Here is an 18,420-nt window from a genome sequence, read left to right on the forward strand (position 1 = left end):
AATAGCTTGCAGGAAGCAGGAGGAGCACATGGATATTAGTCAGCCCACAATAATGCCTGTATATTCAGTACTCTCCCATGCTTTTATTTCTTTCCCTTGCAAATAAAAATAAATTAAATGGTGTAAAGCCACGCCAAAAACTAAGCAACAACAACACAGAAAATTTGTTTAGGCTTTAAAGCAGATGATTTAAGTTAGTGATTTGTTTATTTCTGGGAGATATTCATACATTTAAGATATTCTACAATGGGCAAAGATAGTTTTATGCATGGAAGCTACTCCCTTCAAATGTAGTACAATGTGATTAACTAATGAAAGATTCTGATTAACTGTTGACAGATTACTTCAGATGTCACATTAAGTCCACAGCACGGTTTGTCTCCCTCCTCCTATAAGAATCAGTACTACATTGTCAAAAACGGATAGATATTATATTCAGAAACTGAACAAAGGTAACACTAGGTAAACATTATCATTAATACTCATATTTCAAGGTGTCATGGAACATTCTGACATCCCTTTCGATTATCCCTTGCCTGGGCTATTATCTCAAAATGTTTAAAGACAACCACTGTTGATCCTGCTCTTAAAAAAAAAAAAAAAAAAGCTCCAACATTTTTATCATGATTTATAATACGGGTTACTTCCTGCTGTAACAGCTGCACAGAGAATGCAGTCTCCACTAGCATTTACAAAGTCTTCTTACAATAAAAAAGTAACTTGAGAATGCTGTTCCACTACAGCTCAGCTTTTACCATGATTAAACAATCAGTCAGAGCTTCACACCCTTGTTTACTTCTTGCTCGGAGTCCCAGTGGTACACTCAAACTCCCACTTGCACTACAACTGTTGCCTTCCTTGAACAAATATTGCATATACTCAGTGTCATCACCCAATTAAAGACTGTACACACTCTGTTATGGCAGATACTTGACCCCTGTATTTGCACAGTGTGCTCTTGCATATGAATATCCAAATGCATGCACTTTAAGACAAAAGGTACAAAGCTGTTTAGTATTTAGTACATATTAGTATTTTAAATATTACAGCTTTTGAAAGGGCAAAGCACGTTTGGTACTTTTTTTTTCAGAAAGCCTATATTATTTCCATTAAATATGTCAAATTTCATTGTGTGTGTGTGTGTGTGTGTGTGTGTATAGATAGATAGATAGATAGATAGATAGATAGATAGATAGATAGATAGATAGATAGATAGATAGATAGATAGATAGATAGATAGATAGATAGATGATAGATAGATAGAACGATAGAACGATAGTAGATAGATAGATAGATAGATAGATAGTAAATCTACATCTCTTGTTTTCATTAATGCTGTAAGGAAAGAGTCTTCATGTATTTGCATCCTTTGTCTTGAAATAGTACTGTAATAGACTATAAAAAAGGATACTGAAACAAAAGTTTGAAACCAGACACATTGTACAGCATGATGTAATATCCCAGCTAGTCAGCTAAAGCAAAATATTGAATCTATGTCGTTGGGTTATCACATGTATATTTAAAATGTTCATGTTATCCACAGCATAAGTATTCTGAATGGCTTTCTATTGTACAGTAGTATGAGCAGTATGAAAATAGTATTTCAAGCACTGCAAATGTTTATTGTGTTGAATTTAAAGGTGAAGCGTGCACGGACTCAAAGTTGTTTTGTCAATTAGAACATATCAAATGACCAAAATAATCATTAAAATTACCCATGCTTTTACATATATCAGCGCCAAAGTTTGTTAGTGGTTTGTTTTAAAGAGGTTTAATAAGTTATTTAACTATTTCAAGGTTATAGATAATTAAGGCTTCACAAATGCCACAAAGTACATTCTTATTGATATTAATCATTTACAACTTTGACAATGCAGCCTTTTGCTCAGTGTGAGCCATGAGACAGGTACAGTAAAAAGAGCAAAAGTATACACATTATGTATTGATTACTGCTTCCGATGTTTCCTGTTATAAAGAATGACTCATGAAGCAATGGCCTGTTTTCTTTTACAGAAACTTATAGCTTGAGGAGGTATAATTATTCTTCTCAAGTTCAGCATACTGAAAGGGTGTAAAATGGCTTCATATTTCTGTCTACTATGGAAAAAAATGATTAACATAACAGTTTTGTTTCATATCAGCTTAACAGCCAAAGGGAAATATAATACTTTTTTCTAATACCCTTGTAGTGCTTTGATACCCTAACTGTTTAATATTACACTGGTAATACAGAGTTATTCATAGCAAGGCTAAAACTGGATATATAAAAAAAAGCTTAAAGTGTGCCTATGGTGTTAACTCTATGCTCACTCATATTCTTACTGTAACTCTCCATAAACTAAAACATTGTGTTTTGGACAACAGTTTAAAATAGACTACACTGTGCAGTGTCCACTGCAAATATACTGTATTTCCAATCATGGAGTCCATTTTTTGGGTCTCATTTTTTAACATAAACCCACAATATAACAATGAACCAACTACTCAGACAAAGTCAGCCCCTGACCCCTATAGTTAACAGTCTCAATTTTTCATGACATCTCCTTCGAGTCGTACCCTCAGTCTGCACTTTACTTCATTTTTACGCATATTTAATGCCCCCTTAAGTCAGATCTCTGACTCAGAAACTCAGAGGAACCTCATCTTAAATGGGACATCAGATGCACATTTTCCACAAGTTGGTATGATTCTTTAGGGTCTCCATGAAATGTCTGTTACATACTTAGGTTAAAATTCCTCAGTGGTCATGTAAAAATGACAGCTCTATTCACAGCAACCCGTTTTGGTGCATGACTCAGACAGCCAATAACAAACTGGCTTCATGTTTTCTTTTCGGCTTTTCTGAACTGGCAGACACAACAAAAACCAAACTTATAATCTAAATTAAAAAAAAAAGGCTTTAAAAAAAGTGGAAATTTAATCCGATGTTCCCTTTAAGAATCCAAAGCGGCTGCTCAGTGCATCAACAGTAAGTGAAAAAGTAGTAACATTTAGTTGCACTTTGTGTCTCAAATCAATTATTTCTCAATGTCTGCACTTTTTATGTGCTTTTATTGACTGGTACTGCTAACTATGGATGCGTCCATCTTGGTTTTCCGACTTGTGTACTGGAACTCGGTTATCCTGGGTATAATGTAATTTCAAGCTCTGACATCTGAGGCAAATGGAACACAGACAAGGTGAGCCCTCAGGCCCAGGCAGTGCAGCAGGCAGGGCGAGACGTAACGTACACTCAACTACTTAGATCACTGGAGCCAAAAGTGGGCCACCAAAGACTCCAACACAAAACTGATACTACAGGGTACAACTTCAAAAGTTCAAGGCCACAAATTGAAATACTTGTAGCTCAGGATCAGCGATCTGTTCAAACCTAAAAGCACATTAGAGAAAGGGAGATATGATAGATGGACAACCACATTGATGCATGAATTTCTCACCCTTAGTTATTATCTATGTGTGCTCCAGAACCAGCAAATTCACCATCATATATCCAAAAATATATGTTGGTCAAGGTCAAAAAAATACATTAAAAAAGACAACATTATAAAGATAAGCCTATTTAACTTTTAAGAGAAATGACTTAAGTTCAAAGTAATTTGGCAAAAAAAAAAAAATAAACTTAATACAAATTAAACACATGATTAATATTTAAGCATAGATCTTCCCCGTTTTATTTAATAAAAGACAGTGACTTCAACATTTCTTTCATTGCTCAAAGTTCTAAAATATAGGATGAACACAAAACTGTCAAATTGAAATTAAATTAAATAGTATCATTTGTGGACCATTTGAGAAATGACTGACTTTGCTGCCTGGCTCAGATGCAGTTAAGAATAATTTGGTGGGATTATTGACTTAATATGATAGTCAAAAAATAAAAAGGCAAATGTAAACATGGCTCCTGGTTAAATGATTCTTCATATCTCCATCTGCGAATCATTTATTCTTATCACTGTTCAGCAATGTGAAGCCTGTTGGAAAAAGGCAAAGGAAAACAGACCTTGAGTTGGATCATGCAAACATAGATGCAAAACCAGATGAATAGGTCAAGTATTACATAAGACACAACCACTGATGATGGATTTCTGATGACAGGACGCTATGGCTTACCTTCCTTTGCCATACTCTCGGCTGCACTCTTGGCCTTTCCACTCAAGTCAGTGACAACGTTGTCGAATGCTGCTTCATGTTTGAGGAAGAAAGGTCTCACCACACGTGTGTATATCATCTGAGAGCCATTCCATGAGACTGGAGCCATGCACCACAGCAGAAACAGGCACTGAAATACATGTCAGCTTCACATTTGCTGCCACTGTATTCAAAAATACAATGTTGTGCATGGCATAATTCATTTTGATCAATTCACATTAAAATAATCAACAGTAAAGACAAAAGATTTCTATTTCAAATAAATGCTGTTCTTTTCTATTTTCTATTTGGACTTTCTATTCAAGAAACAAACTTGAAAAAATGTATCACAGTTTCCAAAAAAACTTTTAAGCAGCAGGACTGATTTCAACATTTATAATAATAAGAAATGTTACTTGAGCACCAAATCAGGATGATGTGATGCTGAAGACTGGAGCAAATGGCAGATGGAAATTCAGCGCTGCCAAAGGAATAAATTATTTTTTAAAATATATTACAATAGAAATATTACTGTTTTAATAAGTGCAATTTTAATAAAATAAATTAATACTACACCCTTGGTGAGCATAAGACAAATAATAATTTGTTTTCCCGAAAGTACTACTTAAGTAGAAAGACAAAAATTTAAGAAAATCCCAATTCTTGAAAAGAATCTCCTTAAAAATCATTGTACATTCATTCTAAAAACTTGTCTTAAAATAAATAAAGAGAAGATATTTTATAAATTTACTGAGTTATTTCATATGAATTGTTATAAGCAAGCATTACAACATAACACTATAACGCTTACAAGTAGTAGGGATATGCACAAGTTCTCTGATATGTCACCAAAGATCAAAATACAATGATATAATCAGATAACGGCAAAGCCTAGGGTTATTTTTCTTAGAAATTCTTAAGGTGTTCTAAGGAAAATATGATAACTTCTTAAGAAATTTTCAGGAAGTACACTTGGCATCATTCTTAACACTGTTCATGCAAGCATCTTGGAATTTAACCAAGAAATGTCTTAATCTCTTTCTTAAGAAGATTTTTGTGAATCCTGCCCCTGTAAACTATTTACTGTTTTTGTGCTCGAACAATCGCTTGGCCTTGACATACAATTCACCTACCTCATGTCAAGCTAAACAATACATGCTTTAACATCTATTCTAAGCACATCCACATCAAACTCTCCAAATTTAATGGACTTATCCTGCCATAGTAAGCATCTAATTAAGAAAGATTTTTAATTAGGAAACTGAAATTGGAAAAAACGCATGCATATTATTTGAGATCTCAGCTCAACTTAGCTGCTAGTTCATTTGTATAAATTGTCTATAAAGCACTCAGTCAAATTTAGATCAAGGATCAAAATTGAAATGAGGCTGTTGGTCTAGTTGGCAGTTAGTCAGGCATACTAAATATACACTATGCAAACCTCTCAGCATGACCTAGATACCAATACATTTACAGTCTTCCTACAGCAAGCTAACATGGAATGGTTTTCAAAACAGATCTCTAAAATTCATGCAAATACACTCAAGCATAAATGAAATCTAATACCAAAACTCCTTACCTTCCCAGCATAGTAAAAGGGAAACCAGAAGAGGAAGATATCAGAGAAAAATTCAGCCACACTGAAGAGTCCATAAACCACCCAGTAGGTTAGCCATTTGGTGTCATCTTCTTTAATGTTACTCTCAATGGCTTTGATGCTGCACGAGGAACAGAATGACATGTGGAAACAGGGCAGTCAGTGTGGGTTGCTCTCATTATTGTGCTTCCTAAATGCGGTGCAAACACATATGTGGGGTTCTCCGGGTCTAGCATCTGCACCAATATGCATACTAGACATTTGTGAAATTTGAAATGTCCCACAAACTTACGAGGCATACGCTGGGTATGCGAAACCAATCAAGTTGCAGAGGAGGGAGGCGCCGAATCCAAATAACAGATAGAGTGCCACAATAGACACTGCACCTGCAGAACAAACAAGACACGTGATCACTGCCATTATTCAAATGAAGAAGGGCATTTGGGAGCACTGATGACATTGTGTTTGGTGTCAGTGTTGACACCTAACAGGATGGGAGAAGCACAAACAAAGGCTGCCTATTTGTTTATATGTGAACATAAGGTAAGTTGTCAAAGTCTAGCCACTGCAATTCTAAATAGACACTTGAGGACATACTACGTTTAAAAATAACTCTTGGGAGCCATTACTGGTAGAAGACACTACACATAATACATTTCAAGTAACCAGTCAATGCAGTTGAACAACTGCACCGAAAACTGGCACTTCATTTGTTTGATGCTTCTCAAACTAGCATGTGTTTTATCTTAAAACAAAGAGCAATAACAGATAAACAGATGTAAATGCAACAAGGATATGACAGATAGCCCTCGGGGGTGGGGTGGGGGTACTGTTCGTACGGCATCTGTTCTTGTCACACACACGCAAAGCAGAGAAGCCAAATGTTTGATTCGTAAATGACTCCTTTTTCATTCGAAGCTATTTGATGAATCGGATGAACCGATTCCCAATCCTGTCTGAACTTTTGAACGAAGCGAACTGAATCAGCTTAAGTATAGTCATCAGTTTATCGACTCAATGAACCGCGAACTGTCTCTTAATAAAAATGTAATCTAAAATCTTAATAAAACGACAATATGTCCCAAATCGTTTATTTGTTCAGAACCAGCACTTTAAAAGAACCGCTTCGGGAAAATGACTCTTCTGGTCTAATCAGTATGACTCCCAGAGCACTTTGCACTCATTTGCAAAATTCACCAAGCCTTTACATATGGGTGACAGTAACTTAAGTCACGTGTTAAAATAATAAACTCATACTTTTCTTACGAAAATCAATATTCGATGGTAATGTTACAAAGAAAGACATTTAAACTTCTGACAGCTGATTGCCGACACAGCTTAAATTTATAATGTAGGCTACGCCTTATATTCCGGACTAAATCATCAAGTTGTTTCCAAACCAAAGATTAAAACCATTCACGTACCTGTTGCAATGTACTGTTTTTTAACTCCAGTTTTTTCCTCTAAAACCGCCAGAAAATCCGTTACCGCATTCTTCTGTTTAAAAAACGCTTCGTAGCGTTCAGTAACAGTATTTAACATTTTGTCCTTCCTCGTTTATAGTAGCTATAGCAGAATATAGTGACCAAGACCAGAATTGTAAACAGTTTTCCAAGCCAGGAAAACTAACACTGTACTTTCATAAAGTTTGTCCCCTCGCAGCACAGCTCTGGCTCATAACAGACGGGCACTGCGCGGCTGCGCACAAAATCCACGGCGACCAATAGAATGTAATACAAACACATGATTCCACCCCCTCACAGGTGATTATGATTCTGCTGAAATGCTGAGTAGGGAGTTGTGCTTTTGACTGAGAGAATGATAGCTTTGTTGGAGAGCCTGTAATGAAAGTATGCTCTTTTCAGAAGAACAAAACGTGCGCTCCTACTATTTCCTCGCCGTTTACCCCGTTAACTGCAGCACTGGCTGTAGGCCTATGAGCTGAATGACGATAAATTAACATTTCTAAATTAAATTTCGAATGTTTAAGTCGAATCCAAAAAACTATTTCGCTATGGGTTCCTTCAGACAACAACAGCATAACTTGTCCTTGTGTTGTCAGTTGTCGTCTCCTTTAGAAACAAACAAATAAAAAAACAGACACATCTGTTTCAAAATTCACGTTTGAGTTTTGTTTGTATGCAATATTATATTGATTTTACTCATAAATTCAAAACCACCATCATAAAGGAAATTCAAAGGGAACCCATATTGCTCTGATAGGTTGTTATCTTTAGCCTATTAACAGTTATTGGGCTATATAAAATTAAACCATCCTACATAATGTCTATATATATATATATATATATATATATATAATCTTCATATGCCAGTAATCTTCAGTTTTAAAAATGTATGCACTTGGTTTGGTTGTTTATTTGTTCCAAACACATCTATTCTACAATTTTACAGTTTGCCAGGGTGTGGCGCTCTCCTCTTGGTTGACAATGTCCCTATTGCAACAGCTGTCTGTGTTGGTCTCATTTTAACAGTGTTTATGTTAAAATTATTATGTTAACAATGTTTGCTCTTTTAGGTGTTGCATTACTGTTTTGATTGGACGTCTACACGTTCATTTATAAAATTAGTTCAGTGAAGACAGGACATCAGGTAATATGGCACACATGAGAGGTTTCACAATTGATTTCCCATTAAATAACAATAAAATGTAACAGCCATTAATAATTGCCACAAGAGCCTAGATGTAATTCGGAAAATGTTTTCATTTGCCTGACATCATTATAGTAGATGTGCTCAAACATCAAAACCTAACTAAACATCTTTGTAATAGGCTATACTGTAAGTCTTTATTAAGAATATGAGTCACCCAGCATTTGTTTTGTCTTTTTTAAAGATTGGATACTAAAAAAACACAATTCTGTAATTTGGAATTCTATATTCTAGATCTATTTTATTGCAAAGTGACTCATGTTCATAAGTCAAGGATAGATATCCACAATATGCAGAAAACAGCTTTAATCTGCCAATAAGATTATATAACCAATATAAATATACTAAAACAATTCACTAAATAAAAATAAATATTTTCAAAAAAACTGAAAGCTTTTGTGTTGAATTAAGATGTAGTAATATGAAATCCAGATATTAATCTCTTAAGCCATTTATACAGCTGACTAACTAGCACCATTGTTCTGTAAAATAGAGAGACATGCATGAAGAATTTAACAGATTTATTGTGATTTAATGTACATAATTTAGTCATACACATATTCAGGCTTGATTTTCTGTTTTTCTGTCCTCTAACTATTCTTATTAAAAAATTTCCATACACAGGATATACTGATTCTGTTTTTTACTGTTATTTTTATTTTATTTTATTTTTTAAGCTGTTGCACTTTTTGTTGTGGTCAGGCCAGCGTTAATCCATTTAATACTCCGACCAGTATTAAAACACCTCTGGTACACACACACACACACCTGAATTTAGCTGATCTTTATTAGTTGGGTGTCTGATTCAAATGAGACTATCACGTGTCTGCACATCTCCTGACTGCTCATAATGCCAGCAGTGTCACTAAATGGGACAGGCATACCCTAACTCTTAAAAGTCATCAGACCAAATTACAATGGATAACAATGCCATGTTGTGCCTGCAGAGGATGTGCTAATTGTCCAGAGGACTTAATCCTCTTTTCACAGAATTGCGGAAGACTTTTTAACTGATCATTAGCACCACCGTTGGCCGCACTGTGTGAATCTGTGCCTCATTACTGTATGTTTAATCTCTGTACATCTTATACTGAATAGATTTAGAGAGAGCAAATGTATACATAATTGCCTGTAAAGCATATAGAGTTTTTTGACTAGTACCTACTAATGATTTTTCAGTGTCTCCATTCCTGTGCTTTACGCAGGTTAAAATGGTGTGACGTCAAAGCAGTCGCCGTGGTTATTTAGGCTGATGATGCAGTCAGTGAATATATCTGCTCCTAGTAAATGGATTAGTGTTTGATCACACCTGAGACACCGCTGTCGTCACCTGTGATGGTCTTCATTCCATTGGAGAAATTCCAGCCTCTCTAAAAATTGTCTAAAAAGTCTACTTTAAATCCACATGTAGTGGGTGAGTCAGCTTCCTATTGAGAAGTCAATGATTTTTGCATGTATGTACACCGTAAAATAATCTATACGCTATAAAATGAATACTGAAATTTATTTGAATACAAAGATTTAGGCCTACTTATTGTAGCTGGCGGGGGAGGGTATTTGCTATTTATTCACTTAAAACTTTCAGGAACACAAATAATGCATCACAGTTTTTGTATATCTTGTTTTAGTATAATGTGTGTGCTTTTGTTTTGTTTTGTTTTGTTTTGTTTATATACGGCATAAAAGCTCAACAATAATATAAATAAAATTTCAAAAATCAGTTAAAAATTTTTTTAAAATAAAAATTCTAAAAACTAGAATATTTTGTTTTTAATTAGGTCTACTAGTCTGTTTTGCAACTATTAATTCTGTTTATTTGTAGGGGTCTTAGCATGCACTTATGCATGAATAAACAATATAACTGTTTGCCATTTTTATTTATTGTTAGCTGTATCACATTTGGGTCTTTTTTTTCTTGTGTCTTATGTTGTCTAAGGATACCTTTGTTCTTTTACTTAAAATGATCAGCTGATAGTTCGTAACACTGTAGTACACAGTGTTGAGGTCATGAGTGTTAAGTCATGAGTGATCATGAGTGATTTTGAATAAAGCCTTTTTAAATTGATACAAATTAAGAAATCAACTTGGAATTACTATTTACTTGTTCCATAGTCTATCATTCATATCTTATTTTCCATTCATAAAAACCATGTTACTTCTGCCTTTCAGAACCCAAACAAACCTTCAATTCATGGACTGGAGACCTTCCAAAACTGTCTGGTAATTAAATCAATACCCGCTGTACGCGCTGATGTCGGAAATGCCTGTAGAGTGCAGCAGCAGAAATCCCATTAAGGCATGACGTTCAAACTAATAAGGGGCATGTCCTTTATCTCTGAATAGCCTCCACCCCATGTGTTCAGAGTAAAAGTAGTACAGCCATAAAACGCTGTCAAAACTAAAGAACATCCTTTTTCCATGTGACTTTAGAAGTGCTGTAGGAAAATGTCACATTGGTAGTATTTTAATGCATTTAACTCACTCTTTTGAGCTGCTCCTTTACCTTATGTGGTTTAATATTATATATGTATGTATATATATATATATATATATATATATATATATATATATATATATATATATATATATATATATATTTTTTTTTTTCCTATTAAGCCCACTTTAGTTTAGGTTTAGAACTATAAATTTGGAGGAAATAATTTAATTTGGGCTTTATTAAAATGACATGACCTGTCATCTCATGCAGTAATACATTTTTCCAAGATTCTCTAGTTTTGCTAGATGGACCAAGGTACTGTATTACATACTATTAACTCTTTTTAAAAACTGATTATATACATCTGATTTGATTGCATAAAACTATGTTTTGGTTTATGTTTAATATAATTTTAAACTCAAAAACTAATTGGAGCTGTGGTCTAGTGGTTAGTGCATAGGTTCCAGATGTTCAGCTGCTGTGGATTTGAGCCTGGCCTGTCATATTCCCAACTCATTCTTCCCCAGATAGCCATGTCATAATTTAATTGTTCCTGCAATGTAAGAATGTAAGATTTTTTTTTTTTTTTTACAATAAAGCATGATTTATTTTAAACTCATATTGTTTTGAAACTGACCCCACACTGACCTTGGCCTCGTATTCCAGGATTAGTGCTTCACCACTTTATCTTTCCACAGTCAATGGCCTCCAGACTCTGACTAGGTTCTTTTAATACCCTTATTCCTTGTAATCGCCTCTGACTGCACTGTCGTGAAGGCAGTGGTTTGGATCTAAACTTGATTGCTTAATCTGTTGTTAGAAAAGGTTTACACAGAAAGGCTCTCACAACACTTCCTGCCCACACAGATCTTAGCATGGATGAGAACCGGAGCAGCTCAAGGCCGGCATCTTCCCAGTGCCATTCCCCTCCTGTGAGAAATATGGTGCAATATTTCAAGAACCTTATCAAGAACTCAGTATCTCCAAAGTTTCGTGAATGGGCAAAGGACTACTGCAGAAGGAATGGCTTGCTCACCTTATCAGTGTTAGCAGTGATGTCGGGTTGTGTGGTGGGATTCACGTTAAGAAGCTTGAACTTGTCAACACAGGTAATGTGGAACATAAAGCTTTAAATTTGTTATTGAAGAATCTGTTTTTTAGTCCTAACATCAGCAATGGACTGATGTTATTTTTAATAGATTTTTGGGGATTAAAAATGCATTTGTGTTTTATGCTTAGAACAGGTTAAAAGGTTGCTCATTTAAAATGTAAATTGTGTCTGGCTTATAAAAAGGAATGCATTAGCAACTTAACATTAAGTAAAGTCATTATAGTAATTGAATAAAGGAATGCTCCGGATTCAAAACAAGTCAAACTCTATTGGCATGTTGATTTGCACAGAAAATAATTCAGACTCATCACTAAATAATGAAAAGGCTGAGTTTACAGTAATGCACTTACAATGCAAATATATGGTACAAAGCAGTGCACCAGGACAAATAGCCACAAATGTCTAATATTAAACTCAGTTATTAATCTTGTGTGTGCAAAGTTCTATCCAATTTTTCACAATATACTCACGGGTATCATAAGAACTGTTTACATCAAATATGTAAAGTACATCAGAAGTTCATAACCAGAAGTGCAGTTGCTGAATGAAACTTTACAAAACAAATAACACAGTGTAACAACATTTTGTAAAGAATAATTAATATAAGGGCTTTAACAAGATTTAAAAAAAAAAAAAAAAAAAAAAAAAAAAAAAAAACCTGCGGGATGTAACCACATCTTCTTTAGAAGCTAGAACACACTTTTAATTTTAAGATGTTTTTGATGACCTTTGCTCTTGAAGACTGATCAACATATCACATATATTTTCCAGCCTATGTGGCATATGTACTCAAAACTAGGTCTTTGTCCTGCTTTTTGGTGATGTGACATCTGCCTTTTGTTTACCCATAAATAAACTCCAAACAGTTTTCAAGGTCAACTAAGGAGAAACATGCATCAGTAAAGTCAACTAATATAATTCTCCAAAAATATTACAGAAATAGTAAATATCGAAAGTAATTAATTCTAGTCAAGTTTAAATGTTTGAAATGAATTTAAATCTTTTATTAGCAATGTCACTAAAAGCGATGTTTTCTCTTTTCCCTCAGGCAAAAATCTACTTTTCTTTTCCTGGAGAACTTCTAATGAGAATGCTAAAAATGTTGATTCTTCCTCTAATCACATCCAGGTAACTACACACCATATCACTGCTTTTTAGTCTTTAATTTCCTTTAAGATGTCAGCATTCCTGAGTCCGAACATATGGACTGAAAAAAAAAAAATCGATGATATCTTTTATCAGAAAAAAAAGTTACATCATGAGAAATGCTTATTTTCTGAAGTTTTAAATCTTTTTCAATTAATAGTGGGATAGTTGATTATTATAAAAGGAAAATAGAGTCTAAAATTTATAAATATATATATACACTAAATGAGAGTTACTTGAAACAAATATACGGATGAGTTCCAGTCAGCCCCTATTAAAATGAAAAAGAAAAGTGTCTGCATATAGGGGAGGTAGATATACGTGAGATATTTTATGTGATATTTATAATAATAATTGAAACGCCAACACTTTCCTTACAGTTTAATGTCTGGCTTGTCTGCTATGGACACCAAGGCCAGTGGACGCCTGGGCCTTCTCACCATCACATATTACCTGTGGACTACCTTCATTGCTGTAATCGTGGGGATTATTCTGGTTCTGATTATTCATCCTGGAACTGGCACTGAAAAAGAGGGGCATAAAGCCCCAGGAGGGCCAGTGATGACGTCTGCCGATGCCCTGCTTGATTTGATCAGGTAGCTGGTCCAATCAGTTCTCCTTGGATAAGATCTAGATCTGCTCTGCATGAATTCTCATTGAATATCCTGTTTCACTTCGACTAAAAACAAACTGTAAGCAATTCATTTCAGTTTTATTGATCAGTCTAAGAAACGCTTTGAAGTTACATAACCGATTGCAAGCTGTAGTCAAGCTTATCAAGGCTTAAGCTTCCCTTTTGCTCTATCCTGTCACTGGACAGAAGGATTGGAATTAGGTATATTTAGAGAGCCACCAAAGTGGATGTGAATGACACGGCTTTTCCCGAGTGCGAAAGATGCTCCTAAGCTCTGGACCAGATTTAATTGGATTGTAGTCAGGGACACGCCAATAGAATTGGTACTTTATAAATAAAGCATTGGCCGATAGCCTTGTTATTTAGCAGCCTTGTACATAACTCAAATCAAGTGATTCTAAAACAAACAATGTGTAATTTTTGGCATGTGTTGGAAGCAGAAAACAGTTTAACAGTACACACTATACTTTATATTCTATATTCAAATCTGTGGCCTTATGTATGACAGGTTTTGTGTGTTTTTCCAACAGGAACATGATTCCATCCAATCTGATTGAAGCCACATTTCAGCAGGTGAGAGAAACGCATGAAGAACAAAGGAATTAATCATCTACAGTGTTTCGTATCTAATCCATGTCCATCTGTGCTCTTTTGTTTCAGTATAAAACAGAGCTTGTGCCCAATTTTAAAAACAGTGAAAAATCATCACAAGCCAACTTTGTGTACATCATGCCAGACTATGAAAACCCCAGGATGGGTCACCCAGTGTTTCTTGAACTCACTCCTCCTCCTGAAATCCACTACAAGATTGTACCAGGAAAAAGCAATGGGATGAACGTGCTAGGAATTGTCATTTTCTCTGCCACTATGGGTGTGTATAGTAGAGAACTGTTTTATATTTCACACTATAACCCTGCTGAAAAGATCAGCTTATATAGACCAGATTATGCTACTGTTGATTTGGGGTTGTGGTCAAGGAATTCACCAATCAAACTAGCTGTTTATAGCTGGTTAAACTAATTAAAAAGCCTAATGGGAACACCAATATGCCAGCATCCCATGTTGGGGACTAGCGTCCAAAATACTGTATAACATACAATGGAGACCATCAGTGCTGATTTTTTTTTTTCAGCAGGGAAGCAAAGATTTATTGTGCAATTCATGTAAAATCAAAAATATAATTTGATTTAAATTTATTTTTTTAGATATTATTACAGTTTAAAACAGCTGTTTTCCATTTAATATATTTTAAAATGTAATTTATTCCTGTGATGGCAAAGCTAAATTTTGTTCTTTCGTCTTACTGACCCCAGGTTTTTTTTTTTTTTTTTTTTTTTTTTTGACTCCCCAGGTCTTCTGCTCGGTAGAATGGGATCCAGAGGTTTACCTCTAGTAAATGTGTGTCTTTGCATCAATGAATGTGTCATGAAGATCATCAATGCTGCTATGTGGTGAGTAGAAGTGGATCAGTTCACCCAAAATGAACAACATTTGACTAGAGATTTGTAATTTCAACTATGACACAAAGGTTCACTATTACATACTACATAACTACAAGGACAGTCATGCAAACTTGTGAAAGCAGTAAGTGATTGGCAAACAGAGCAGAATCCAAGACCAAAACAAATGAAGAGCCAGCTGTCTCTATAATACACACTAAAATACATCAGTGTACTGGTTTAAAAGGAGCTCTAAGCCTCCTCATTCTACTAAATGAGGTTGGCATCAGAAAAGTGTTCTGGTGTAAGAGAGTCAGGCCAACTGAGAAGTTGATTTAGTCAGTCAGTAATGCATTTAAAACTCAAGTGCATGCACCTACAATAAGCCAATTACAAATATATTTTGTTTTAACACTCCAGTGTCTTTGTACAGGTACTTCCCATTTGGAATCGTATTTCTGGTTGCTGGGAAGATTCTGGACATGCATGATCCTGCGGTCCTTGCCGAGAAGTTGGGGATGTACTTCATGACGGTTCTGGCGGGACTGTTCGTCCATGGTGTGATTTTGCTGCCACTGTTCTTCTTCCTGTTCACGTGGAAGAACCCCTTTAGCTATATCCGTGGCCTCCTCCAGGCTCTGGTTATCGCCTTGGCAACTTCATCCAGGTAAGGAAGCTGGTTTGAACAGCCTTACAGCTCGTTGCAACAGAAACAAATGTTAATCTTAAGGGAATAGTTCCATTACATTACATTAAATTGAATAATTGAAGTGTTTTTCTTGTGGTGTTCCAAGGGATTATGAATCTTAACATTTCCAATTATACAATTTAAAAACAAAAAAACTTTTATTTGTATATTTAAATAATCCTTCTCTTTCCAGTTCAGCTACTCTGCCCATTACAATGAAGTGCTTACTGGAGAACTGCCACGTGGATCGGAAAATCGCTCGATTTGTACTTCCTGTGGGTGCTACTATCAATATGGATGGCACAGCACTATATGAAGCAGTGGCAGCCATCTTTATTGCCCAGGTCAATGAGTACGAGCTTGACTTTGGACAACTAGTTACTATTAGGTAAAGTATTTCAGTTACATTCAGAAAAATATACATTACTGCTCAAAAGATTTAAATAGTTAAAACTTTTACGTTTGAAAGAAGTCTCTTATGCTTAACCACGGCTAAATTTATTTGATTAAAAAAAAACAGTAAGAATAATTGTGAAATATTATTATATAAATAAATTATTACAATTTAAAAGATGTTATCTATTTTAATATATATTAAAAGGTTTGTTTTTTTTTCCTGTGATGGCAAAGCTGAATTTTCAGCAGTCATTTCTCCAGTCTTCAGTGTCACATGATCCTTCAGAAAACATTCTAATATATTAAAAATAAATACTTTTATTCACACATTAGACACATTAAATTGATCAAAAGTGACAAAGACATTTATGATGTTACAAAAGAGTTCTAATTTAAAAAAAAAAAAAATGCTCTTTTAAACTATCTATTCATCAAAGAGTTTCCACAAAAAAAAAAAATTCAACACTGATAATAATGAGAACCATTATAATAATTGAGCACAAAATCAGTTTATTGGAATGATTTCTGAAGGATCATTGGACACTGAAGACTGGAGTAATTGCTGCTAAAAATTCAGCTCTGCATCACAGGAATAAATTACAATTTATAATATATTAAAAAACAAAAGAAAAAAACTTTAAATTGTAGTATTATTTCACAATATTACTGTTTTTACTCTTTTTGATCCAATAAATGCAGCCCTGGTAAGCATGAAACACTTATTTTAAAAAACATGAAAGAAATATTTTATTCCAAACTTTTGACCAGTCGTGTACAGTGACGAAGCTGCATGTTGACTTTGGCAATCTATTCTCAGTATCACAGCTACAGCGGCAAGTATCGGAGCAGCTGGAATCCCTCAGGCTGGTCTTGTTACTATGGTTATCGTTCTTACCTCTGTGGGTTTGCCTCCAGATGACATCTCACTTATTGTAGCTATCGACTGGATCCTGTAAGTACAATCCACTTATATACTACAGCATACACACCACAAGTAACTCAATGAAAGTCAATCTCATGTATCATTTTTCATCAGGGACCGATTTCGAACAATGATCAATGTGCTTGGAGATGCATTAGCTGCAGGAATCATGGCTCATCTGTGCAGAAAGGACTTCCAGAAAGACAGCCCAACCTCAAGCAACTCAGAGAGAGTAAGATATATCCACCATGTGCTCATTTGCATATCTATATTCCTAACTAGGAAATAAGCAAGTATCATGTGCAGTAGTGGCCTGTTGCTTACCAGTAACAAAATAGGCCATATAAGATCAAACCAGCCATATTTGACAGCTGCATAATCACTGTATTTTGTCTTGCAGCGAGATACTGTGATATCTTTTGGAAACCAAAGTGTGCAGAGTTTTCCCACATCTGAGGTTCCACTTCTGGCAAACAGGGACTACATCTTAGAGGTTGTCGGCGATCAGGTGATTGAGAGGCCGACTACCTGTTATAACCTCTGCCAAGTCTAACTTTGACAGACGATACCAAGCAGGAGCAGAAGTTGCCTTGACTTCACAAAAACCTTCCCCCTTTTCCTCCTCTTTGTTCCACATTTGTGCCATTCTGTCTTTTTACATCACAGATGTTACTGTTACCTAAAGTGTCGCCTTTGGTGTACTTGAAAAACTTGGACATTTGGGTGCTTTTGACACCTTAAAACTTGGGAGGTTTTGTAAATTATATGAAACATTTTTTAAATGTTCATCTTCTAGAATTGCCTTAAATGCAATAGTTAATGACAGACCACAATAATAATAATACCACAATATTTAAACCACGTCCGAACGGTAAATATTACGCAACTAGTAAGTCGACTGGGGCTCCAGATATGGATCATCAGTTGCCTTATCATACAGTGTATGGTGAAGACAAAATATGATTTGTAATGACTAAGAACAGAAATGGTGTCAGTTTTCATTATGCTCATAGTTCAGAATTCCTCTGTTCAATTCATCTGGGATGGAAAGTCGTTGTACACTGTAATTACAAATTGTTTATTTTCTTAATAAAAAAATGTTACATTGTTTTATCATTCATACTGTAAAATAACAAGAACTACTGGTTATTGGTTTATAATTTAAAATTAAAAGATACACCTATAAATCATCAAATCATCAATCATCAATAAATCACCAAAAACCACAAACCAAAAATGTGCAGAAAATGGT

The 18,420-nt window shown here is 35.0% G+C and overlaps 2 protein-coding genes across 2 annotated transcripts; one reads left to right on the plus strand and one right to left on the minus strand.

The window, feature by feature from the left end:
• Nucleotides 1-3,641: 3,641 nt before the first annotated feature.
• Nucleotides 3,642-7,436, minus strand: zgc:101744 (Receptor expression-enhancing protein 6-like). Its single transcript, XM_019096215.2, has 5 exons — nt 7,150-7,436; nt 6,018-6,111; nt 5,708-5,846; nt 4,111-4,279; nt 3,642-3,971 (listed from the first exon to the last, which is right to left on the minus strand). Exons 1-5 carry the CDS (start codon nt 7,265-7,267, stop codon nt 3,937-3,939), a joined length of 555 nt encoding a protein of 184 aa, XP_018951760.1. The 5' UTR covers nt 7,268-7,436; the 3' UTR covers nt 3,642-3,936.
• A 3,967-nt stretch (nt 7,437-11,403) lies between these two features.
• On the plus strand, nt 11,404-18,104 carry LOC109081212 (excitatory amino acid transporter 5-like). Its single transcript, XM_042776705.1, has 11 exons — nt 11,404-11,941; nt 12,992-13,071; nt 13,470-13,685; nt 14,254-14,296; nt 14,384-14,594; nt 15,075-15,174; nt 15,596-15,829; nt 16,044-16,238; nt 17,064-17,198; nt 17,283-17,400; nt 17,569-18,104. Exons 1-11 carry the CDS (start codon nt 11,708-11,710, stop codon nt 17,719-17,721), a joined length of 1,719 nt encoding a protein of 572 aa, XP_042632639.1. The 5' UTR covers nt 11,404-11,707; the 3' UTR covers nt 17,722-18,104.
• Nucleotides 18,105-18,420: the final 316 nt, after the last annotated feature.

This window comes from Cyprinus carpio, chromosome A2 (assembly GCF_018340385.1).
Source record: "Cyprinus carpio isolate SPL01 chromosome A2, ASM1834038v1, whole genome shotgun sequence".
Lineage (NCBI taxonomy): Eukaryota > Metazoa > Chordata > Actinopteri > Cypriniformes > Cyprinidae > Cyprinus > Cyprinus carpio.